The 26,625-nt window shown below is 35.8% G+C and overlaps 1 protein-coding gene across 7 annotated transcripts in view; it reads left to right on the forward strand.

Moving 5' to 3' along the window:
- Positions 1-26,625, forward strand: part of LOC111149003 (E74 like ETS transcription factor 2) — a 101,031-nt gene that overhangs the window by 62,219 nt on the left and 12,187 nt on the right. For 4 of the 7 annotated variants that reach the window (XM_022505876.1, XM_022505878.1, XM_022505877.1 and 1 more), the window contains exons 1-2: positions 16,698-16,888; positions 25,814-25,927. In XM_022505876.1, the coding sequence (XP_022361584.1) occupies positions 16,831-16,888; positions 25,814-25,927 (172 nt within the window). In that variant the 5' untranslated portion in view covers positions 16,698-16,830. Of the gene's footprint in view, positions 1-16,697; positions 16,889-25,813; positions 25,928-26,625 lie in introns of those variants that run through there. The other 3 variants (XM_022505873.1, XM_022505874.1, XM_022505875.1) reach the window with 1 other exon arrangement.

Consider the following 26,625-nt stretch of genomic DNA (forward strand, 5'->3'; position numbering starts at 1 on the left):
TTTGACAGAGAGAGAGAGAGAGAGCAAGCCGGAGGAGAGGCCCACAGAGGGAGAGGGAGAAGCAGGCTCCCTGCTGAACAGAGAGCCCAATGTGGGACTCGATCCCAGGATGCTGGGATCATGACCTGAGCCAAAGGCAGACGCTTAACCAACTGAGGCACCCAGGCAGTTCTAGCTGAAGGTTCTTAAATGTAGGAATGCTTTAAAACACATTTCTAGGTAAATTATCCATCCATTCATCCTCTACCAGCTCTTACCGAGGGCTGCAGCATGTCAGGCTCAGAGCCGAATGTCTTAGGGTAAACAAGACCCTCTCTTTCCTCTCACCAGGCTTTCAGCTATGTGGAGAAATGAACAATTAAACATGTTATTATAATCAAATGTGATGAGTGTTATGATAGGATTAATGAAAGGTTTAGGGAGTATACAGCTGGGGAATGCCTAGGAGGGCAGAGAATGCCTGCCTGAGGAAGTAGCATTTGAACAGATTTGAAGGGTTTGAAGTAATTAGCCAAGCAGAGTACAGCATGGTAGGAAGTCTGGAGGAAGGAGAACATGGCCTCTTTGAGTTGTAGAAGGGAATTCAGTATGGGTGGAATATGGATTATGAAAAGGAAAGGGGATTAAAATGAAGCTAAAGAGGTAAAGTCTTACTGCTGAGGACTTTGTAAGGTTTCTATCTGTTCCGCCTTATCTAAAGGGCAATGGGAAGCCTTTAAGAGTTTTTAACGAAGTATGTTTCTTATACAAATTTAGTTGTTTCCCAAATAGTACTGTAAATGAAAACTAAAACAGAGAAGCAAAGCGTTACCTAAAATAAAGTCTGAACTCCTTAGCTTCTCATTCAGAGCTCCCTAGTAGCTAGTTAACTGTTTTTATTCACCTTCCACTAAATTGTCTGCTTGTGTAGGTCTGAGTTATAGGTATGCTCATTGCCCAAACTAAGCTAAAAATTATAGAGATTAAGGTAGTTGCATGGCTAGCCTTTCTTTTCAGAATTCAAAGCTGGGTGCCTTGGTATAATTCTGTTTCAGGAGAAGGAGTCATTGTCCCTTATGCATCTTCGATGCCTAATTGTAAACTGGGAAAGAGGCCTATGAGTTTTCTTAGGTTCATGAAAGGGCATCATTTAAATGAGGTCAAGAACATTTTCAACACAGCTATTAACTTTTGTAGAGTTTTTTCATCTTTTTGTGTCATGGGCCTCTTTGATCATATGGTGAATTCAGCCTGTGGGTCTTCTCACAACAATTTTTTTAAATATAGAAGATACAATATTTAGGATTATAGAGGAACCAAATACATTGAAACATAGCTTTTAGATTATTTTTAATTGTGATGTATTAATGCATATGCTTCTTTAATAATGCATTAAACAATGAGAGCTAGTGGCAGATTTAACATGCCTATAATTTCATAGTAGTGATGACCATAAATTATATTTTGAGGTATCTGTAGCAACTATAATATGAACATATTTATGTTTCTACTGGTTATGATGTCATAGATGTTGCCAAAACTACTGTGATTTCTGCCTTTATTTAAAATTAAAGTGCTTAATTTCAATTAGAATCTAAAAAACAGTTTTTCTAGGTCTCATCCATATATTATTTTAGCTGTCATCCACCTTTTTCTCATACTTACCTACTCTATATTCTTCCCTATTGCTATTCTTTTTTTCCTAATAACTCATTGAAGGGATCTGAAAGCCATTTTATTTAAATAATTTATTTTTTAAAAAAGATTTTATTTATTTAACAGAGATCATAAGTAGGCAGAGAGCAGACAGAGAGGAGGAAGCAGGCTCCCTGCTGAGCCAAGAGCCTGATGTGGGGCTCTATCCCAGGGTCCTGGGATCTCAACCCGAGCTGAAGGCAGAGGCTTTAACCCACTGAGCCACAGGGCGCCCCCTAAAAGCCATTTTAAATGTTGCTAATTGAATACACTTTCATGATCCCTGCTAAGGAAAAAAAAAGGCCCTCGACTATGTAGTGGTAATTTTTTATGTCCCTTAATTGATTGACCTAATTTTCTTTATCCTGAGACACTTTGATATTTGAACATTTAGTATATTTCTTTAAAGCCTCATTTAATATTTAATGACCTGTTCGTGTTGTGAGATCCCTCTATTTCCATGACAAAGATTTCTGTGGCCAGTGGTTCTCAAACTTGAACATACATCAGAATTTTCTGGAGCACTTGTTAAAGTACAGATTGCTAGCCGCACCTCCAGAACTTCTGACCCAATGGATCTGGGATGGGACTTGAAAATCTTTGTCCAGTAGCAAAGGATTTTCTGGTTGAGAAGTCATCATTTATACCTTTTTCTCCCTCACCTTCTAGTCCAATACCAAATCATGTCAGTTTTGCCTCCAAAATATATCTTGACTCTACCAATTTCTTTCTTCCTTCATTGTTACTAGCCTAGATCAATCTGTAGTTATTTTTTATTTTTGAGTTACTATCATGGCCATTGGCCTTCTAACTTCTTGTTTTCATTCTTGGCCTTTTCCCCTTTCACTCTAAGCAATCTATGCTTTAGATAGTAACCAAAGTGATTTTTAAAAAATATTTTTATAAATGTAATCATTACATTCCCTTCCCTAAACCCTTTCAGTGGGTTCTAATTGCACTTAGGATAATATTCAGAATTTTTAACATGGCCTTTAAGACACTAAATAATTTGGCTCCTCTCACTCATTGAGATAACAATAGCAACAAAAACAAAACCCTAACATTTCAATTTTCTTTACTATATTGCCAGGAATAGTTCTTAGGGCTTCACATATTAATATATTTAATATTCTTAACAACCCTAGGCTGAATAACTTTTCCAAGACTAGGCAGCTATTTAGGTGGTGGAGCAAGGATTTAAATTTAGATGGTGGGGCTCCTGGGTGGCTCAGTGGGTTAAAGCCTCTGCCTTCGGCTCAGGTCATGATCTCAGGGTCCTGGGATCGAGCCCCGCATCGGGCTCTCGGCTCAGCGGGAGCCTGCTTCCCCCATCTCTCTGCCTGCCTCTCTGCCTACTTGTGATCCCTATCTGTCAAATAAATAAATAAAATCTTTAAAAAAGAAAACAAAATAAAATGGTAAGTAGGGCTCCAGAGTCCAAACTCCGACGCATTTTACTCTGATGAATTATATACCACCCCTCTCACCTCAGTGTACACACACACACACACACACACTGTTGTCTTTTTGCATTTCCATGAAATGAAATGCAAATTTCCGTGAACTGCATTTACCTTCACAGGGTGCTCTCATGTACTGTTTGCTTTCCAGTTTTTCAGTTTCTTACTCGTGGTCATCCTTTAGATCGCAGTTTAAATGTCACTTTCTCAGAGAGATTGCCTTTAGCTGATACTCGTCAATCTCAGTTAGGATTGTTCTGTTATTTTTGTCATAGCCCCCCATTTTTCTTTTTTGGGTAGGACCTACAACTTGTGATATAGTAAACTCCTACGGTGAAGTGGTAAATAATTCCCAGAACCTCAGATCACATAAAATGGGGCATTATTGTGAGTTTAATAAAATGACCTGAGACAATGTGTATGGAGGAAGATGTGTGTGGAAGGGGTTCCAGGACTCAGACTAAGACATCTCAATCAGTCTAAGGTCTGGGTGTGGTTTGGTGCCACCTGGTGGGTAGTTGTGTATTCCAGGGACAGTGGTTTGAGGATGGAGTGGAAGATGGGAACCAAGTATCACCAGTTAACTTACCTGAATTCATGCATTCATGATGTTCTGTTCTATTCTATTTATATTTATTAAATGTTTCCACATGATGATGCTTCATAAAACCAGAGACTTTATCCTTTGTACTTACTGGTATTGGTCAGAGCTAGGCACCAAATAAGTTTTCCATAAATTATTTGTTGATCGAATGAGTGAGTGAATGAGAAGATGTCATGAGCCAGGACAGAATGCCAGGAATTTTGTATTTCATTTAGAGATTAACAAGCAATATAGTTTAACTAGAGATTAGGCTTTGTAGAGGCATATGGTAGAGAGAGGAGGTAAGGCTAGAAAGGGTGGAACCAGATTGTGGTGGCCCTTGAATAAAATAGTTAGGAACTGTGTGAAATGTGATGTGGAGAAGATGAAAAGTGAAAAGGACATTTATTTTAAGCAACTAGAACATCTAAAATAATAGAAATAGAAGGAATAGCTTCCAAAATACTAAGTTGGGGGTAGGGAATAAACTAAACTTGACAATCCAACAAAAGGCAACAAAGGAGAAAAAATGGAAATAAAAATCATAAATCAAGATAGTAGAAATAAGTCCAATACATCAGAAATTATATTAAAATAATCTGTTGTGATCTTAACATGAGTCTGTGTTATTTTTAACAGATACACGAAACAAAATGGTATAAAAAGGGTGTAGAGCAATATATTCATCTGAAAAATACTGACCAAAGGAAGCTGGGGTAATAACATAGAATTTAGGGTAAGAATTTTTAATTGGGACAGGGACTCTTTAAACTGCTAAAAGGAACACCCCGGAAAACATAATCATCATAAACTTATATGCATCTAACAACATAGCCTTGAAGTATCACTTAAAACTTTTAAAATTACAAAGAGTAGTGGACATGCCTACAAAACAATGAACTTTAACACACCTCTCCCAAAATTTAAAAATGAAATAAATACAAAATTTAAAATGGGATCAAAGAATTGAACCTCAGGACTGACAGACTTCATAAACTAGAGATTTATAAAATTGTGCCTAACCTAATAAAATACAACCCTGTACAATTTTTTTTTCAGTTGCATATAGGTCAGCTTTTAACTGTGTGCTAGGTCATAGAGGAATCTCAACAATGTTCAGAAAATATGTATCAATCAAAATGTATCCTTTCATCATAATACAATAAAACTAGAAATCAGCAATGGGGTAAAAATCAAAATACTTTATATTGGCTCACTGATGGATAGAAGAGAAAATGAAAATTATAAAATATTTGCAACTAAGTAACTATGAAAGCATTGCATATAAAAATTTGAGATTTGATTCAAGTAGAACCCACTGGAAAATTTAGTAGCTCTAAATGCATTTATTGGTAAATATGAAAGATATAATGAACACATGTTCATCTAGATGGTAATAAAGGACCAACAGAATAAATCTAAATTAAGTAGAAGAAATTATAAAGATAAAAAAGTAAATATTAATGAAATAGAAAAGAAAATAGATAATAAAAATCTTAAAATCTAAAAAATGGATGTAAAGGCAGATAAAAGAAAATGAGCCCTGTAAAAGAACAAAAATAAGGCCAATAGATTAGAGTTTGAAAATCATAAGAAAATACTATGAACAACCTGTTGGCAAGGAATTTGAAAACCTATGAACAATTAAAATTATATATATGTATATGTAAGTATATATACAGTTGACTCAAAATAGAAATAGAAACGTTCAAGTCAACTTTTGAGTTCTTTAATTTTACATATGCATTCCCTCATTCAAGTAAAATCCATCAGACCCAGGCTTATTAATAAAATTTCAAGGGATACATACGTAAGCCCTATTATGTACAAACTATAATGGAAACAGTGAAAGAGGGAAAGCTTTCCACCTCATTTTATGAAGGTAGTAAACCTTAACTTTAAAATGGACCCAGCATTAAAAAAATAAGTTTCTTGCAGAATTTATGTATGATCATAGCTACATATATTCTAAATAAATCATAGTAAATCTAGCACTGATTAAAAAATACATAATGACTAAATACTAGGAAGGCAAAGAGGGCTATTAGAAAATCTTTAATATAATTTGCCATATGAATAGATTAAAAGAGAAAACCTGTATAATCATCCCAGTAGATCAAAAAAAAATTTGTTAAAATTCACTATCCTCTGAGACTTTTAATCTGGATTGGGACTTGATCAGGTGTCTATGTTAAAAATTTATGGCAACTGTCGTGATTAATAGGGAAATAAGATGCCAGCTGTCATCTTTACTAACAAGCATTATTTCTGGGGGTTCTAGCAAATGCAAGTAAGAAAAATAAATAAAAGGCATGAAGATCAGAATGGAAGAAACCAAATTGGCATTTACAAATGGTTTAATTAACACATAAATTTTAAGAATTTATATAGATTTTAAACCTGCTTAGAGGGTTCCATCACAGTTGCTCTATACAAGAATGATAATCAGAAAGTCATAAAGAAGGTGTGTGTTTGGGGTGCCTGGGTGGCTCAGTGGATTAAAGCCTCTGCCTTTGGCTCAGGTGATGATCCCAGTGTCCTGGGATTGAGCCCCATGTTGGCCTCTCTGCTCAACAGGGAGCCTGTTTCCTCCCCCCAATCCCCACCTGCGTCTCTGCCTACTTGTGATCCCTGTCTGTCAAATAAATAAATAAAATCTTAAAAAAAAAAGGTGTGTGTTTGCATGCACACGTGCACGTGCACACACACACAATGGAATATTACTCAGCCATAAAAACAGAATGAAATCTTGCTATTTGTGACAACATGGATGGACCCAGAGGGTATAATGTGCTAAGTGAAATTAGACAAAGAAAGACAAATATATGGATTCACTTTTATATGTGGAATCTAAAAAAACAAAACAAATAAACAAAAACCAGAAACAGATCTATAAATACAGAGAACAAAGTGTTGGTTTCCAGAAGAGAGGGCTGTGGGGGGATGGGCAAAGTAGGTGAAGAAGACCAAAAGGTAGAAATCTCCAGTTATAAAATAAAAGAATTCATGAGGATAATAAACACAGCACAGGGAATACATCAATAATATTGTAAAAATATTATCTGGTGACAAATGATAACAACACTTATCCTGGTGAGCACTGAGCAACATACAGAATTGTTGAATCACTATGTTTTACACCGAAGACTAATATAACATTGTGTGTCAGCAATACTTCAGTAATAAAAATTTTAAAATAAAAAATAACAATGAGATAAAAAAGATCCCATTCATAATAGTAAAAAAATACATAAATAGGTATTTAGGAATAAGTCTATCAGTAATATGCAATACCTTTATGAAAATAATAATTTAACTTTGTTGAGGGGCATAAATATGTGAAGGGATATAAAACTTACTGAAAAGGAAATAGACCCAAACCATTTGATTCCTTTAATCTTTAACCCACAAAGAACATGGAAAGATGGACAAGGTAAAGCTGTTAATTCTTCTCCAATTAATCTATAAATTCAGTACAATTCCAGTCTAAAGGTCAAGAGGACTTGTTTCTGGAGGAATCTGATAAACTCTTAAAGATCCAAAAATAGTCTAGACAATTCTGCAAAAGAACAAAGTATACGGTGTTTGCCCTCCTACCTATAAGGAATGATTCTGTAGCCCTAGAAAAATTTTAAATGTGTTATTGACCCACAGACAGTTTATTAGGATAGAGTAAAGACCTCAGGGACAGAGTAAGCATGTATTTATACCTGGTTAGTAATAGACATAGATTTATAAGTCAGTGGGAAAGGACAGATTATTTAATAAATTGTATTAAGATAGTTGGCTTTTTATACAGAGAAGGGCTTAGATCCCTATTTCATACCCTCTTACATATTTTTTCAATCGATTTATCCCTTTCTATCCTCTTTATTTATAAATAGTCACATCTCCCTTGCTCATAAGCATCAAATTTAATTTGATTGATGCATATTTTTTACATATTGTATATATGCTATTCTATATATTTAAGATTCATATAAATGGTATTATGTGTCTTACTGTTTCCTACTATTTTATTAAGTACTGCTCTTAATAGCCACGCATGTGCTTTGTATATATGTAATATGCTGCTACTTATTGCTGCACAATGCTCCATGATAGGTATCCATCACATTTTACCTTTATACTTGCCCAATAATGGATACCCATCACTCATTACTTGTGTCAGCTACTGATGCATAACAATCCCCCCCAAATTTATTGGCTTGAAACAAGAACTAATTACTGGTTTTCCTGAGACTATGGATTAGCTATGTGGTTCTGCTGAGATGGGCTGGGCTTACTTCCCTATTTGTGGTCATCTGTAGATCAACTGGGAGCTTACTTGTCTCGGAGGACCTCAGCTGATCTAACTCAACCCTCCTCTCCTTTCCGATTATCTTACATCTTTTTCTTTTCTTATAATGTTGGTCAAGAACTCCAGTATGCTGAAGAGTAGTGATACTAATTGGCATCCCTATTTTGTTCCTAATCTCGAAAGGAGGTATCTTAAGTTTCATCTTCAAGTTTAATGTTTGCTGTAGGTTTTAGTATATAAAAACGTCCCATCTCTGCCTTTGGTTTTATTTTTGTGTTAAGTTCTACTTAAGAATGGAGTCTTATTAGGTGCTTTTCCTGCATTTTTGTAGGTCATAAGTTTTCTTCTTTAGTCTGTTAATATGGCCAGTTAATTGATGGATTCTCAGATGTTGAACTATCCTTGCATTTAAAAATACATGTTGCTCATCATTTTGCTTTGTTTTCCTTTAAGTTTAGGACCTTTCATAAGTAATACGGAGAGGAGGCTTTGGACTACATTTAATTTCTTTACTACTTATTACTTATTTTTTCTTCTATAATTTACACAATTTCTTTATGCATTTCATCCACATTTAAACTTTATTAAGTTATAATTGTTCATAATACTGATTTATTGTTTTTGTATCTATTGTGTCTGTGGTTATTTCTCCACTTTTGTTTCATATTTGTACTTTCTTTTCTTGATAACTCTTGCTGAAGTCTATTTTATCAATCTTTTCAAAATCATCTTTTGGTTTTGTAAATCTGCACTATTTTTTAAAATTATTCTTCTCAGGGCACCTGGGTGGCTTGGTTGGTTAAGCATGCAATTCTTGATGATCTCAGAGTTGTGAGATCAAGCCCTGCCTTGGCCTCTGTGCTGGGTGTGGAGCCTGCTTAAGATTCTCTCTCTCCCTACCACCACCACCACCACCACCGCCCCTCCCCTGCTCTCTCTTTAAAAACAAATTATTGTTCTCTATGTCATTTTTCCTATTCTTTATTATTTCTTTCCTTCTATTTCTTTGGTTTTGTTCTGTTGATTTGTCCATCTTTATGATTGAATGCTTAGCTTGTTAATTTTGAAACTTTTTCATCTCCTGACCTCTAAGTTCTGTTTTAGCTGTGTCATACCTATCTGATATATTATATTTTAATTATAATTCATTTTTAAATATTTTTAAATTCCTTTATGATTTCCTTTTTATTCCAGGGACTATTTAACATACATTGTAAGGTGAAACACATATTAATTTGACTACATCAAAACCTAAAATTTTTGTAAGAAATGATACTATAGACCAAATTAAAAGTCAAACAGCAGGCTAGCAGAAAATATTTACAACATATGTCTGAATTATTATCTAGAATATGTTAACATTTGACATATGAATAAGACAAAAAGTATCACAGAAAAATGACAGAGGATATGATTAGGCAATTTATAAGGGAAATATTAATAGCCAATAAGTATATGAAAAAGTATCCTAAGTACTTATTAAGTATATGCAAATTAATTCAAGAATGATGGTTTTCTTGTCACCCGACAGACGGCAGAAATTTTAAAGTCTGATTATATCTTGTACTGACAAGAATTTGAGAAAAGTGGATACTCTTAACATATCACTGGTGGAATTTTGGACTTGCACAGCTACTTTGGAGAGAGTAACATTTAAATTAAAAATGCACTTATTCTATTATATAAAAATTCTATTTGTATGTCAAAATTTCTATTATATACTGTGGAAACACTTTAGCATACAGGTTTAAGAAAACATAGAGAGGAATTTTTTGCAGCATTGTTCATGAAAGTGAAAAGTGGAAATACATTTATTTGTCAATCAGTAGGTAATTTGATGAATAAAATGAGGTAAATTGATGCACTGGAATAATGTGTAGCATCTAAAAAGCACATCTATGTTTATTTATACCAATATGGATAGCATGTAAATTTTGGAAGAAAAAAAGGAAATTTTAGAATGGCATATATAGAATAATGTCATTTATGTACCCAAAGCATGCAAAAATAATAGTATATATATTATTCTGGGATACACGCATACACACACACACCTATAAATATATGCATACACAAAAACATAAAAATGTAAAAAATTGAAAGAATATGCATAAAACCTAAGATAGTGGTTTCTTTGGAGAGATGGAATGGTGAGTGAGACTGGGGGTAGTATTCAAAGATGTTATCTTCCCCTGTAATGTGTTATTTCTTAGGGGGGAAAAAACAACTTTAGGCATAAATAACAAAATGTTAACAGTTGTTGGTTCTATTTTTTATAGTTTCATGTATGTTTTAAATCCCCCTCAAAAATTGTATATATTATATATATAATATAAATAATATAATATATGATATATATATAATATGTAATATAATAAATTGTATAATAGGGTGGCTCAGTCAGTTGAGCCTCTGGCTCAGGTCATATTCTGGGATCGAGTCCCTGCATTGGGCTCCCTGCTCAGTGAGGAGACTGCTTCTCCCTCTATAACCCCCTGTCCCCCGCCCATGCTCTCTCTTGCTCTCTCTCTCTCTCTCTCTCTCTCTCAAATGGATGGATAAAAATCTTTTAAAAAAATTTTATAATAGATGAGTTCCTAAACTAGGATCATAGGTGACTCAGATTTGTAGCCTGGGATGATGGTAATGCTATTGATAGAGAAAACAAAGGAGATTTGTAGATAAAAGACCTTTAGGTACCAGTGGGTTAGCCAAATAAAGATGTTTGTCATATAATTGGAAATTAGAACCTGGATCTAAAAAAATAATAAGGGCTTGATCTCATTACTGGGAGATCATGACCTGACCCAAAACCAGGTGTTGGATGTTTAACCAACTGACCTGCCCAGGAGCCCCCAAATTGCCAGTCTTAAAAATCGTACATACTGAGTCCTTACTCACTGTAGAGTTTTTGTAGTCCGTAAATGCATGTGGCAGGGTAACTCATGATAAAATAACTTTTAAGAGTCATGGATCTCTTCGAGAATCTAAAATAAGCCATGGCCCTTCTCTTTAGAAAAATGCAGAGTACTAACAAAATTTTGCCTTTGTGAACCCCTCATTAAAAATCTATGATTTATGAAGGCTTTTATGCATATAAGTAATTTTAACTTTCCTGGGTGGTAGTCCAAAAACATATACCCACTATTCCCTAATTTCATGTATAATCAATTTCATACATCATACTGTCTCTAAGAATTTCACCCTTAGTGGGAGTTCTGTGTGCATTAGGAAGCCTTAATTTTTTTTCTTTTGTTACATAACTTAGTGCTACCAGGTATAAAAATAGATGCCTATGACAGAAACTTGCTCAAAGTAAGTGCTAGATAATTATTTGTTGAATAAATGAATGAATATGTGACTGTGGGTTCAAACACCTTCATTTTATTATTTTATTTTATTTAAGACTTTATTTATTTGTCAGAGAGCGATACAGAGAGAGAGGGAACACAAGCAGGGGGAGTGGGAGAGGGAAAAGCAGGCTTCTTGCTGAACGGGGGACCTGATATGGGGCTCTATCCCAGGGCTCTGGGATCATGACCTGAGCCGAAGGTAGACGCTTAATGACTGAGCCACCCAGGCACTCCCAAACATCTTCGTTTTAATAATAGTTTATAAAATCTGACTATTAAATAAAACAAGTCAGTAGTATAAAAAATTGTAAATAGATAATAAAATAGTAGCAGAAAACATGTGAAATAATTCATCTTTTCTCTGTAAATCTGTAGATTCTACTTCTATATCTATTGTCTATCTTCCAAGGCTGATGAATGAAGATTTACTTAGGGGTCCTAAGTCACTTGATTTCCAGTTTGTCCTTGATAGGCATGCTTTTTTTCCTTCCTTCCTTCCTTCCTCCCCCTCTCCTTCCTTCCTTCCTTTCCTCTCTTCCCCTCTTCCTTTCTTTCTTTCTTAGGCCTATTTTTCTTATAGCTTAGTTTTCTTGACTTTTTTCTCCTAAGCATGTCCAACACATCACAACCCAGCTCTGAATTTTGTTATTAGTTCAGTTGTATCAGAAAAGTTTAGACCATTTGGCCTTCTCTTATTGTTCTCCCACCATTCACTGCTCAAATTTTTTTTTCATTTTCTTTTCTTAATTTGTCAGAAAGACATTAACCATTGCTTTAGCTTTTGACATAAAAAAAGCAATCATTTTGCAACTTATAGTTTATAAATACAGTAGTAGTAAAATGGATTTAACTTTTCATCTGTTTTATAATTTCTAAGTTTTATAGAAGTTTATTTTGTAGAATTTTTTTACCTTGAAATCTTAAGATACTGTATGACTGATCAAATTATTTAATTTCTTGGGGCCTCGGTTTCCTCATGTGTATAATGTGATGACACTGGACTAAATTGGTGATTCTCAAATAACTCGCCCATTGGTAGAGAGAGCTATTATTACTAAAATAGGAAATTGGCATCCTTCTCTTGAATTGTAGGAAGATAACATTAATTCATGGAATGTCTACTTCCTTAGATTCCAGCCCAATTTTTAAAAAATTTTAAAGACTGTGTCTTTTGTTCTTATTAGTATCTAATAGAGCACACAATTATATATTTGGTTTTTAAAATGTAATATATCTAATTTATGGTAGTCAGGAAGAGAGATCATGATATTCAGGTTCTTTATTTTTTGAAAAACTCTAGGTGATGTGGTCTCTAGGCTCCTTTCCAATCTGTAATATTTTATAATTCATATAATACATTATATTTTATAATTATATTATATTATATAATTATATAATATTTTATAATCTCATATAATATATGAGATAAATGGAAAACATAAATGAAATCATCTGGGTAATCTAAAAATAAAAACATTTGCAACTTATATGGTATTGGAAACAATATCTCTCAAGAATATTTTCCGTTTTGGTTACTATGGAACCATAAAATTATTAAAAGAGCCAAGGGTATCTATTTTTTGTTGTATTAGACTTTAATGATAATGATTATATTATAGACGCATTTTCAAAAAGGAGAGCTTGGAGGATGAAAGAGCTGATGCCCAGACTATAAAGAATTTTATAGTCAGGATACTATACTGGATACTATAGTATCAGGATACTATAGTTAAAAGTTAAAGTCCTTTATAAACTTTATCCTTTTTTAAAATCTGAGCTCTGAAATGTGACAAGTTGAGAGTTTAAATGCCTTCCTTCTGTCTTCCTTCTTTCTTTTGCTGATTAACAAATTGCCCCAGATTTAGCAGCTTAAAACAGCAACCATTTCTTATACTGTAGTTTTTATGGTTAAGGATTGGAGAGTAGCTTACTTGCTGGTTCTAGCTCAAGGTCTTTTGTGAGGCTGTAGCCCTCTGAAGGCTTGATTAGGGCTGGAGGATCTGTCTTCTACTGGACAGATACAAGACTGTTGGCAAGATGCCGTTGTTTCTTGCCTCAAGGGCCTCTCCACAGTTACTTGAGTGTACTCATGACATGGCAGTTGGCTTCCTCAGAGAGTGACCCAAAAGGAAGAAATCAAGCAGACAGTTTCTGAAGTCTCGCACCATCACTCTTGTTTGGAGTCTTTTAAGTCCAGCCCACACTCGGGAGAAGGGTCTTGGGTTCCATGTCTTGAAGGGAGGAATATAAAAGAATTTTCAGGGGTACCTGGGTGGCTCAGTCAGTTAAGCATCTGAATCTTGATTTCGACTAAGGTCATGATCTCAGGGTTGTGTATTGGTCTGTGCGCTGAGCGTAGAGCCTTCCTCAGTTTCTCTCTCCCCCTCACCCTCTGCCCTTTCCCTGCTCATGTGCACTCTCTAAAAAAAAAAAAAAGGATTTTCAGACAAGAAAATGGATGTAAATGGAGAATAAATGGATATAAAAGGAGAATGGAGATAAAAAGGCCTTGCTATTTTGGTGCTTGGCTAATGGTGGAGGGTAATGACTCTAGAGTCAGTGCTTGGGTTCAAATCCTGGACGTGCCTCTCATTATGACCTTGCTCAAGGAAACTTAGATTCTACATCTATAAAATGAGTGCAGTAATAATATATAATTCATAGGAACGTAGAGAGGAATATGTGAAAAAAAGAACATAAAGCAGTTAGCATAGGAGCTGTTATTTCAGTAAGAGTTACCTATTTTCTTTTCCCCCCTGCTACGATATAGCAGTAACTTTGATGTAGGAGATATCTTTCTATAATGTTACTAGCAGAATATGAATTTACTCTTATACGCTATAATATGATTTGTCTACCTCCTACCCTATCTATTCTTACTGTTTTTTATTCTGCTTACTAATACCCGCTTAATCTCGAAGACTTGAGAAGTGCAGATGAGTATGTGTGAAATGTGTGTGTATATACATGTATATAGTGTATGACATATACATACATTCACATGTACTACAGGGCTTGAGTCATATTGGGGGAAGAAATAGATATTTAAATCTTAGCACATTTATATTTTTACTATTTTACTGTGTTGTTAAAATTTTTTTGAATGCATTTTTAATGGAACAATCCACTGAATGTTTTATTTCCTCAGGCTAGGACCAGGAAATGAAACTCCTGGGTCAGAATGTATGAACCTCTTTTAGACTCTTGATATATAATGCCACACTGCTTTCCTGAAAGTTTGTACCAACTTATATTTCCAGCAGCAGCTTATCCTTACTTGTCACTTCCAATATACTTCTTTTGGTTTCTAAGAAGTATTGGTGGCTGAAATCCTAGTTTCAGTGGCAAAGCAAAATTGCATCAAAGCCCAGGGAATTGTGTTTTTACAAAAGCTTTAAATATATAGAATATTTTCCAGTCTTTCTGAATTGATTTGTTCCCACACACACACACACACACACACACACACACACACTCACACGCACTGTGAAGTATTAGGTAGGAATAGATACAGTTTCTCTTTTCTTGGAACTTAAAATATAAGGCTGAGGTAAATACGTATAATTAAGATGTACAAAGAATAAAATACATACTATTGACTTAAGATATATCTCAAGAAGCAAATTATAAGGTAAAAGTTACACATCAGATCAGGCTGCAAAATGACTTGCATATTGAGAATGCCTTCTTGAGCCAAGTTAACCTGTTGCCTCCAGAAAAAAATAAGCTTCTTTTCCATTTTAAATACATGAAAATCTACTGGTTGATAGGAGTAGAAACTCAGGTTTATTATCAATTTCGGTGATCTGCCTAAAGCCAGGAGTAACTGCTGTATTCTGTATCACATCCCACCTGTAAACTGTCTCAGGTTGAGATGCTGCCTATCAATGGATGACCCTTTTTTAAAATTGACCATAGATTTAAAAAGCTACCAATCATATAGTTCTGTCTAGTAGGTGAAAGTTCACTTAATGCAAGAAAGATCCTTATTGAGTTTAAGAGGAGTTGTATTTTGGAAATGGCATATAAGTTCTTTTGGGGAGGGTGGAGATCATGGTGGCAGGGTTAGGACAAAGCTCCAGAAGAATAAATGAGTATTTAGAAGAAAAAAAAAAAAAAGTCATGGGCTGTGTATATGTATTCTGAAACTGCACTGACACACTGGGCAAACTTGTAAAATAGTACATTAGTATTACCACTGCAAACTTTTTTCCCTTCAAGATTATCAGCACAGTTCATTCCATTCAGATCCTAAGTATTATACCTTAAATTTGTAACTGCCGAATCTTTTCTGGTGTTTATTTAGCAAATACTTACTGAGCACTTACTCTGTAGAAGGCACTGTTATATGTAAATTATGTGTCGAAAGAACTTTAGGGCAACGTTTTATTTCAAACCTCTTTTGGACCAGGGAAGCTTTTTTTGTTTTGTTTTGTTTTGTTTTAGAAGATTCATCCGAGTCATTTTATTGGTTTGATTTTCTGTGTCAGTAAATTTATAGTCACTAAATGGCAATTTATCCCCCACCCTTTTCCCTCTTCTATTGTATTTCAACATGTACATATTTATAATAGGATTAGTTTCTGTGAAAAAGATTTTAAAAGGGAGATGACATAAATGTTTCCAAATGAACAAAATAGGAATGAAAGGGTACATGAGTTTCATGACTAGCAAATGGGGGAAGGATAATCTACCAGAGGTTGGCATGTTGTTTACTAATAAATACCTGTTTAGTGTGCTCTCTAACAGTTCTGTAGTGGGGAAAAAGACGAAGTCAGCCTCTGAAAGTAGTTGGAAACTCCTTACTTTCCAAGTAAAGCTTTTAGCATATTTTGTAGGTATGCCTCTTTTTTTGTTGTTGTTGGTATTCCTGACGGGTTACGTGTTGCATAAGCTTCGAAACGGCCAAAACAAGTTAAATAGCCACCTTTATTTACAGCTGTGGGACTAGGTATTAGATCTCTTCCAGGAAGAAAATTTGATTAATGGCTCTTTTCCAAAGTGGGGACAATTGCAGACTTTTTTCCGCAGAGTGTGAAATGTGCCTCTTCCTGCCGAGGGCCCTTGTCCTAGCCGCGGCTCCCGGGGCGGTTTCCAGCCTCAGGTGTCTCCCCCGCCGTGGGCCGTGGCCGCTCTCCGGGGCGGGCGTCCGGGACTTCCTGTCTGGGCGCGGGGCGGAAGGATCGCGTTGCCAGCCGAGGCGGCCGTCGCCGCCGCCGCCGCCGCCGCCGCCCCTGCCGTTAGGTGGTGGGGTTTCTCAGCCCCGCGGCGGGAGGCGGGCCGGCCTCGGCTTCCTGTCGGAGGACGCGCAAGGATCCGGGCGTCTGAGTGTGTGCGAGTGCGTGAGTGTGTGTCGGTCGCACGGCGTGTATCTCCGGCCGCGGGTTCCGCCTCCTCCCCTGCCGCCGCTGCTCACGGTGTAAGTCAATGTGAAGCAGCAGCTCCAGCCCCGGGATAAACATGGCGACGTCTCTGCATGAGGGACCCACGAACCAGCTGGATCTGCTCATCCGGGCTGGTAAGGACCGGGGAACTTTTCTCCTGTGCATCAGTGCAGCAGGAGAGGGGGTGCACAGAAGGCGGGGTGTCTCCCCTGTGGCGGTCAGTGCAGGGGGTTCAGTGTCCACCTCAGTCACTGGGGCGGCTGGGGGAAAGGGGGGTAGTGAATGAAGTAATGGAGGCGACGAATCAGGAAGTGATCACCTTGGAGAGTAACCTGCCTCGAATCTGGCGCTGTCGCTTCAGGGTGTGTTCGGCGAGCGGCGGCGGCAGCTGCCGGGCGGAGCGCTGGCAGCCGGTGCTGGAGAGCCCAGCCGCAGTTAAGTTGGGGACTCGGGGGCGGACGAGTTGTGCGCTTCACCCCAGTTGCTGAGGAACCAGGAAGTGAGTGAGGCTGTTGTCTCTCGGCTGCGCCTGCCACGCTGTCTGGCCGGAGAGGCCGCTGCTGCCCGCGGTCGGGGGCGGCGGGCTTCTCCGGTGAACGCTCGCCACCCCCGCTCGGTTCTCCTTTCAGACTTGGTCCACAAATCCACGACTTCCGCGTGGACGAGGCAGCCCCGGGCCATGTCCGGTAGACCGATACCCGCCAAAAAAATGCTCTGCCCCTCCTCTTCACGTCCCCACCTTGTGCAGGCTCAGGAGTAACGGTTCTGGAAGGGGTCACTCAATAATGTGGAATAGCCCGGGAGGATGTTTCTCTCAGGGGCCCGCCTCCCTTTCCTCATTTAATGGGTGGCTGAGAAGAAGTAGGTTTATGCCCCTTCCCTCGTGGGTTGTTTTTTTAGGGGGAAGAATGGGAAGGACACGGGATATATTTGGTACCCCTGACCTGGAGCCTTGGGGCATCAGAGAAGAACGTTTATTTTCGTAAGCAGTGGGTGAATGTGAAGGAGTGGGGTGGGCGACAGGGAATCTTGGCCCTAGGGAAGTCTCAGCACGGAATTGCCCCCTTTTCCCCTCCCCCCCAAACCTCCCACCATAGCGGAAGCGCCTCGGAGAGGACAGAACGGTCGGGATTGACAGGCCCCTGGTTCCAATCTGCTCTCTGAGATGTTCCAAATAAGAACGTTGATTTCTGGGGGCGGGACTCTGGGCCCGCGCTGAGCCAATGAAGATTGGGCGGGAGTGAAGCTGACAATGTACGCATGGAATTGGAGGGAAGAGGAGTGTAAACACGGAAGTGGCCGCGGGGGTGGGGGATGTGCAGCGCCACTGCTGCAGCGGAAGGGCACGGACTTAAGTTACATAGAAAAAGCAGCTTTACTTAACAGCGCAGTGAGGGCTCTTAGTCGATGTAGCAGTGCTAGAATATTATTTACTTAGAGCAGTAATAAGCATACATGTTCCCTTTCCCTGGCTTCTATTTCATACCGCCAACTGTGGGAACTGGGAGGTAGGAAATACTGAAGGGTAATGCTGTAAAAGATCTAAAAGTAGTTTGATTGGTGGAACTCTGATTCGGTTCGATTGGGGAGAATCATGAACATAATGCGTATAGCTAAATTTAACAGGACTTTTAGTTGAAATAAAGTCTTGAGTAATATAAGTATGTGTTGTATGATACATGAATGACCAGACTTTTTTTCTGTAAAATGTAATGTTACACGTTTCAAAAGTCCCAAAGAAAAATTACAGTTTACTGCATGGTGATTGAAACACATTTGACAGTTATTTTCTGTTAAGAGCAAGAAGTTAAGTATTAGTAAATAAGAACTTGGTTCCTTTTGTGTATGTTCAGTCCATTAATAACACAGTATGAATTAAGGAACGGAATTTTTGGTCTTTTATTACTAGTACTAACAATACCTGTAATTGTGTGGGTCGGTGATATTTTTGTGAGTGTTGAACATTTCAAGAATTTACAGTGATTCGAACATACCAAGAGAACCTTAGCATAGCCCCCGCAGTCAGAATTTTGAAAAATATTTGAAGTTTAGAGGGCTAATTTGCCAATCGGAGGTATTTTTTTCATAAGCTTTTGGAATTAGCGAGGCTGAATGTGACATAGGTATTTTGCTTGGAATGGAAACCTATAGACAGTCTACAGTTTGAAAATACAAGTTTTAGCTCCCTTTGATAAAAGTTTTTTTTTTTTTTAAGTTAAATGTTTTCTGGTCCTAATGCATTTCTTTAGTATTTACAAATCTTAACAATTGAAGTTTCCTTTATGATTATAATGTTATGTAAAGAATATATTTTACCTATAATTGTCTCCAAATTACTTCCTCAATAATTTTCATGTAATTTGAAGCTCTTTTACAAGTCCTATTTTAGAAGGAAACTTGAGACAGGTTTGCTGATTTACCCAAAGATTACTCAGTGAGTTAAAAGTTGGGGAGGAAAGGTGGCCCACAAGATGAGGAATCATGGATCCAAATTAATAAAAATTTAGATTGCTGCCAGTTCCCAGTGATGTTGGAAGAGTAATGTTTGTGAAGTTTTTATTTGTAAAATAGAATACCTTTTTATTCCTTTGAGAGAATTATATGTTAGACGTAATTCTTCCTCACAAAGATTTTACAGTCTAATTGAGACAGGTGTAAATCCACTTAATATATAAATGTTAATGTAACTACAGTGATTGCTATAATGGGTTGATGACTAGTGTATAATGTCTGATATTAATGAAAACTTCTAGAGGAGATCAGCTTTTAGTCGAATATTGTCAGCATAAATGTTTCTAAGTGATTTTAAAGCACTTAATAGTACACTACTATATTGTTATATGTTAAGGTACTAGGGGATATACTTTTGCTTTTATTTTCTTCCTTTTGAGGCTTAACTATCAACTGTAGTTAACCAACTTCAGCTACCAGCTTCAGCTTTAGTTATCAGCATTTTTGCTGTCAGAGGAGTCTTAAGAATGAAATGAAATAAATAAGCTTGTTTATTAAAAGTCACTTATTTCAACAAAGTGTTTTTGTGAAGACTTGACATATGTTGTAAAACTTTCACTTATAACGCTATTTATGAGAAAGAGCTTTGACCCTGAAGTCAGGAGATGAGGATCTGCATCTCGCTGTCACTAAACTAGCTCTGTGGTGGTGACTTTACTTCTTTAAGGTTGCATTTTTTGTAAGAGGACAAGATTGACTAGGTGATCTCTAATAACTAAGATTATAAGTAGTTCAAATATTTAATGGAAAGTGAAGGCTTTCTTTTCTTCTTGGGTTTTTTTTTTTTTTTAAACATTGCAATGTGTAAATAAATGAATTGGGAGGTTAGTATCTGCTAGCCAATGTTTGTGCCAAAATGGAATTTGAGGCCAGGTCTATATGTTGAACGACATTATGAAATAGTTTAGGATCATCTTCATATATGAATATATGAATATATATATATATATATATATATATATATATATATAACTAATCTTACATATATAGAGAATTGTAGGAAAAACAAATGTCTAGTTTGTAGGAACAATGAATGTTACTTTCTTAATTATGTGAAAGTATTGTGTAAGTGTGATCTAGATTTTCTGGAAGATTTTCAATTTAAAATATTCTGCCTTCTTCTCAAGGAAAGTATACTTTCCTTGACTTGTTTCTTCCTTTTTTTAGAAACTGAGAATTGAGAAATTGGAGAATTTGGGTTGAGAGATATGGTCGCCAGAACTTTTTTCTGCTTTAATGCTGTTATTAAATGGGAGGGAGGGAGTTTTCTGGAAATGTAGCTTAAGTATTTTCACTGATAAAACAAATCTATCTGGTTTGTCAAAGTTCATTGTGAAATTTGAACTTGAAAATCTTATTTCCAGTTTACTGTAAATTGAAGTATCTGGTTATCAATCTTGAAAAGATCAATATGAAAACAATTTAGGATGTGAGAAAATGAAGCATGTGTTGAAATAAAACTGGAAGAATGGCATTCATGTTTTGTTTTTAAAGATGTGTTTATTTTAGAGAGCGAGTGCAGTGAGGAGGGGCAGAGGGAGAGGGAAGGAAATTTAAGCAGACTCTGCTGAGCTCAGAGCCCAGTGGAGTCCAGGGAGGGGCGGATCTCACGACCCCTGGGATCACAACCTGAGTAGAAACCAAGAGTCGGAGGCTTAACTGACTATACCACCCAGCTCCCATTAAAAAAAAAAAAACAAAAAACTTATTTGAAAATATGTTTAAGAAATTACTCTTCAGAATTCACTGCAGCATTAGGACTAAAATTCATATAAAAACTGAGTTAAATTGTAACACCAGTATTTTAACATTCAGGCAGGATAATTCAACATAAAACAGTTAACTTTAGAAACAATGGTTGGTGGAAAAGGGTGGGCAGGAGCATGTTCTTGATAATTTTTAAACTCCTTGTGTATCTATAGCTTAAGTGTTCAAAGGGATGCAAAGGAGTGTTTATGAAAAACTTTTACAATCTTTTATGTGTAAGTGGACAGAATACTGTTGTACTTTTGGAAAATGGAGTCATAATTTTTCATCTCTGCCCTGTTTAGAAGCTAAAACTTAAAGAAACAGGATAGAATTTGGGTGTTTTTATTCTGTTTGGTAATAAATTATAGTTGCAGTCCTTAAAAACTAAAATCTCTGAGCTGAGGATCTCTGGAGTCCTGAGCCTCTTAGAGAGAGTCTGTGAAGTCAGAATTGTTTTCATGACAATTCTAAGACATTATTTGCTTTTCAGTTTCACAAGTGTTCAGAATTTTCTAGAGGCTACATGTCTTGATACTACAACAGTTTAATGAAGAAGCAAATCTGGATCTAATCACTTTCTACCATGTATTAAAAAGATTTACCAAAATGTAAAACAAAGCTACTCACTTTTTTTGTTATAGAAAAGCTATTTTTCATTAAAATATTACTTAGAAGTACTGGATTTATTATTTTAAATGAATTGATAAATATTTTAATGTTTCCTTAATTTCAGTTTGAAATAGAATAAAATCTAAAAATAGGACTTAGATAAACAAAATCTTTGTCGTCCTCAAATAATTTGAGTATGAAAGTTGCTATTAACCAGAAAAGTTTGAGAGTAGCTGTATATTTTTCAGTACCATAGGCATTAGCCATATGTGGCTGTTGAGTGGCTGAGAAACTGAATTTTTAATTTTTTAGAATTTTAATTAAGCCTACAAACTGAAGCTGTGGAAAACTTTTATATTGATTATTTGTTGAAATGATAATTTTTTTAATGTACTGGGTTAAATGAAAGACATTAATTTCAGTTTCCGCTTACTTTTTAAAATCTGGCTGTTGGAAATTTAAAAATTATAACATGGCTCATGTTATATTTTCATCAGGCAGCTTAGTTCTTTTCCCTTCTTAACTTTTAAATTGTAACTTGATTAGAAAGTCAAAGAGGAATAAGACAAGATGGAGTGTCCCAAAATTTTACCTTTTCCCCCTTTTTATTGTATTCATTTGTATTTTTCACTTACCTATTATGCCTTGGGGCATTAGAAGATAAGCTGTATTAAGTCAGGTGCCTGGTTGAGTGATGATCTTGTATTATTAGTTTATGGTCTTCCTTGTAGGGACATACTACTATCATTTAAGGAAGTGTTTTCTAATTTTTTTCCATTGCTCTCAAATTAAATTGCTATTAATTTTTATTTTTGACTTTAAGAACTTTGTTATGAGCTAGATCCATTGCCAGCATTCTCTTCTGCAAAGCTGAGAGGTATGTCTCTTGTCAGACTTAATTACCAAGTTTGGTATTTTGTAACAGCTGTTGAGTGAGTCTGGAATAGTCTACCATACAAACACCAGTTGATTAGAAAGCTGGAAATGGAACAAGAAGACACTTAACCAGTAGGAAAGGAGGGCATAAGCAAATTTGAGTTTTGGCACTATGATTAACGATAAAATTGTTTTGAAATTTGTTTGATACATTTATTTCTTCAAAAGGCATTGACCAGCAACACCAAGGAATAATCTTAAGTAGAAAATGATACCTGTCAGATTACTTTTCACTTCATTGTTTCTATTTTTAAAATGAGTTGCTTTTTTTTTTTTTTATGGTGCCATTAATTTCATACACATGTCTAGAAAGATACTAGTAAACCAAGTTTTAAGTAAGAGATAAGGAGTTTTCAGCCCTTGCTTGTAGTTTGTTTATTTGCTTACTCTGGTTGTACAACACTGTTAAACTCATGTTTATCCTTAAGAATTGTGCATAATTCTAGTTTAAATTGTATTTGAATTACTGAGCTGAACCAAGTGAATTGAAAAGTTTTCAAAAATTACAGAAACTTAAATAAGAGAAATATTTCTTAAATTTCTTTTATCAAAAACTACTTATATCAAGAAAAAGAAGAGGGTTTTCTTTTTCAAAATGGCAAAGTATTCTTGGAAACTGATAGGTACACTGTTATAAAAATTGATCTAAGTATGCGCTCTTAGGTGTTTGTTTGCATGTGCTTGGGATTATAGTTAATAAAAATGACAAAAGTAAAATCAGTAAGCATCCAAAAAAAAAAGAAATCAGTGTTCCACTTAAGCTGTTAGCTTACAGAATAACTTTAAATTTTATAGCTTTCTTTAGTTTTGAAATATTTTACTTCTCTTTGTTTTCGATACTGCCATTTATGTTTCTAAACTATTAGTATAAGCTTCACAGAGCTAGAGATCTATTCGCATTTGTCTCTCAGATTTCTAACACAGGGTCTGATAGACGGTAAATGCTCAAACAAAAGTTGACTGTACATAGAACATAAGATTTCCTGATTGATAATTCCCAGAGAACGTATGCATTTGGGTATTCTCATCCTAAATTTAAAATATGAACTAATAAATTATTCTTTTTGTGTTTTGTTTTGCTCTGTAAGTGTAAAACTGCCCTGGGAAATAATATGTTGAATTTGGGAGAAAGGAGAGTTTGAGGTCAGAAGTATGAGCAAGAAAATACACTTTTAAGAAATAATTTCCACTGACATAACATGAAATCAGGGTTTTATAAATATGCCTCAAGCTACATAAAAACCCAGGGCAGCAGCATTTGTAATTATTAGGCACATTTCATTTTGTTTATAACTGAAAACATTTAAAAAAATCGGGTAAAATTCTGTTGCTGTATTATCAAGTGTTTGAAGCTCTGATTTTAATATGGTAAGGTTTTTAGGGTATGTCTTAATACAGTTACATAAGGAATTAGTTTACTGAGGGTAGTTTATTTATAGCACCTAAGACAACACCTAAATTGCAACACAAGCAGACTTTAAAAGAATGAAGTTCCTAGAGTAAGTTTTAAAAACCTGAGAATTTGCTTTCCAAGGTTCTTTAGTATATGTGAGTGTTGTGGGGAGGCATTTTGAAAAATTACTTGAGAACGGTAATTTATTTTATACTTACTAAGTTTCTTAAAGTTGAGCTAGAAGGACTGATTGAATCCTTTGCTTCAGTGAAGCTGCAGATAAGAGTAAGCAGGGTCACCTAAAGATAGATTTACTTAGAGGTTTGGCTGCCTCTCTGGAACTGTTTAGCTTTGAGCAGATTTCCATAAATGGAAAGAGCAACTGGAGAGACCCAGTACCTTGGTTGAGAGTGTGGATGATGTGCAACAGGTGGTAAAACAGTCTCTGGATTTTTTTTTTTTTTTTTTTAATTGCTCTCCAAAAGGCTAAGGCTTTAGCATTTGGTAAATTTTGAGATTAAGTGTTTTTTTGTTTTTTGTTTTTTTTTTTTTCATTTAAAAGTTTCCTGGAAACGGTTTTAAAAGAGTCATATCTTTAGTGTGTAGAACTTGTGAATTTGTAATATAGCTTACGGAATTTATACAAATACTTCCGTCCTTTTAATCTTTTTTAGAGGACATTTTGAGAAAAATCTATCCAATTAGAAACTTACATATTCATGTTTCAGAACTAAGTAGAATGTTCAATATTTTTTAAGTCAGGGTGTGAAATTAATATATCATTAATATGTTTGTGCTTAATTGGCCAATTTCCCTGTAAGGTCTGTGGGTTGTTCTCAACTTTAATGTATAAAAGAAATACTTGCATACCTATTGTATTAAAAATCTATATTGGGAATTATAGCAGATCTAAAGATGAATTAAAGATAGTCATCCCCCCCCCCCGACCTCAGGGAACGTATAATCTTACAGGGGTGATAAGAAATTAACACGATTTAGAATTCTTATCTATATGCCAGGCATTGTACATGTTTTTTTATGGGTATCACCTCATTTAATTCTCACAACTATATGATGTAAGTAATATACCTGTTTTGTGAAAGAGGAAATCAGTTTCCTCACAAGAAATTAAATTGCTGGTCCAGGGTAACATTATAAGTAGCAGAGACTAGGACCCAAGCTGTTGGACTTGAAAAGCCAAACAATTGCTGTATCCTTTATTGTTTCACAAGTAATTCAAGCAACAAATCATAAAGTAAGTGCTAAAAGAGAGTTATAGAAGGTGGCAGAATTAGAAGAGGCTTCATGAGAAAACAAACATAGGAACTTTAAAAACAAATTTCTTGGGTAAAATGCAGAAAAGTTTTGTGAAGTCTTGAGACAAGTTTATTGGGAAGAGAGTTCCCAAGTGTCTGGTGCTATGCACTCACCTAGGAGAGTGTAAGAATCAAACTAAATCATTAAACTAAGTTGGAAGTACATGTTTCTGACTGTGATTCTGCAAGGTATTGATTTCAGTAGCTGTATATCAGGATACATGATGGACCTCCTAGGATTGTTAATCTATAACCATCCTCCCACCCCACCTCCAAGTTCGTTTTGTTCTAAAATTGATACAGGGTTCAAATTTCAAGGGTCTTTGTTTTCCTTTGGATAAAATCCAGAAATTTCTCAGTAATTTCTGATCATTCTCAGTTGCTTTATAATCAACATTCATTTTGCAAAGAGTAGATACTAGATCATTTTTTAAACTATTTCTGTAAATAAATTATATGGACTAAGACTAGAGTTATTCATGAGTTAATTTATTTAGTAATGTATTCTGTGCATTTTTAATTGAGTAAACTTATTTTCCCCCCAGTGGAAGCATCAGTTCATAGCAGTAATGCACACTGTACAGATAAGACAATTGAAGCTGCTGAAGCCCTGCTTCATATGGAATCTCCTACCTGCTTAAGGGATTCAAGAAGTCCTGGTATGTGAATTATTCTTTATAATAAGCATGTCACATCACTTCACATATCTAAAATGGGTTTCTTCTTAAATACATGGGGATTATTGTTCTCAGGGTTTATTATGCATGAATACCGGTGACAGCAGTAGTTAGTTCTCTAGTCTTACATACTTTTTTATAATAAATGATAGAGAAAATACCCACTAGAGACAGATAAATGTTTGTTAAATTGCTGTTTATATTGTTATGTCTTATTTCCTTAACTGTGGGTCAATTATAAACCTTTGTAGTCCTTAAGGGAATGGTGGATGGGGTGGGGGATTTGCCTCCCATGACTACTTTCTGGCCTTTATTTAGTGATAAATAGGCAGTAGCTCCAGGGAACCTTCCTTGGCGGAGAGAGGAGATAGCTTCTACCATTTCCTCATACTCCTTCAGGCTGGGGTTTCCTTTTCTTTTGTCCCCTTTTTTTCCCCCTCATTAAGACTGCCTTTGACAGTCATTGTCCTCTAATTAATGTCCAAGTGTTAATTTGACCTAATAAAATAATATTGGCCCTTCTTATTATAGGGATTTATAAATACCAAGAGCAACTGTACTTTTTAATTAGAATAGGAATCCCATGTATTATTCAGGGATGTGAGAAGAAAATTAGGGCATATTGGTCAATGTATTAATCTACAACAGTATTATTAGCCTGTCTCTTAATTGAAATAGAA

The sequence above is a fragment of the Enhydra lutris genome, unplaced genomic scaffold (genome assembly GCF_002288905.1).
Source record: "Enhydra lutris kenyoni isolate GAN:26980312 unplaced genomic scaffold, ASM228890v2 scaffoldscaffold21, whole genome shotgun sequence".
Lineage (NCBI taxonomy): Eukaryota > Metazoa > Chordata > Mammalia > Carnivora > Mustelidae > Enhydra > Enhydra lutris.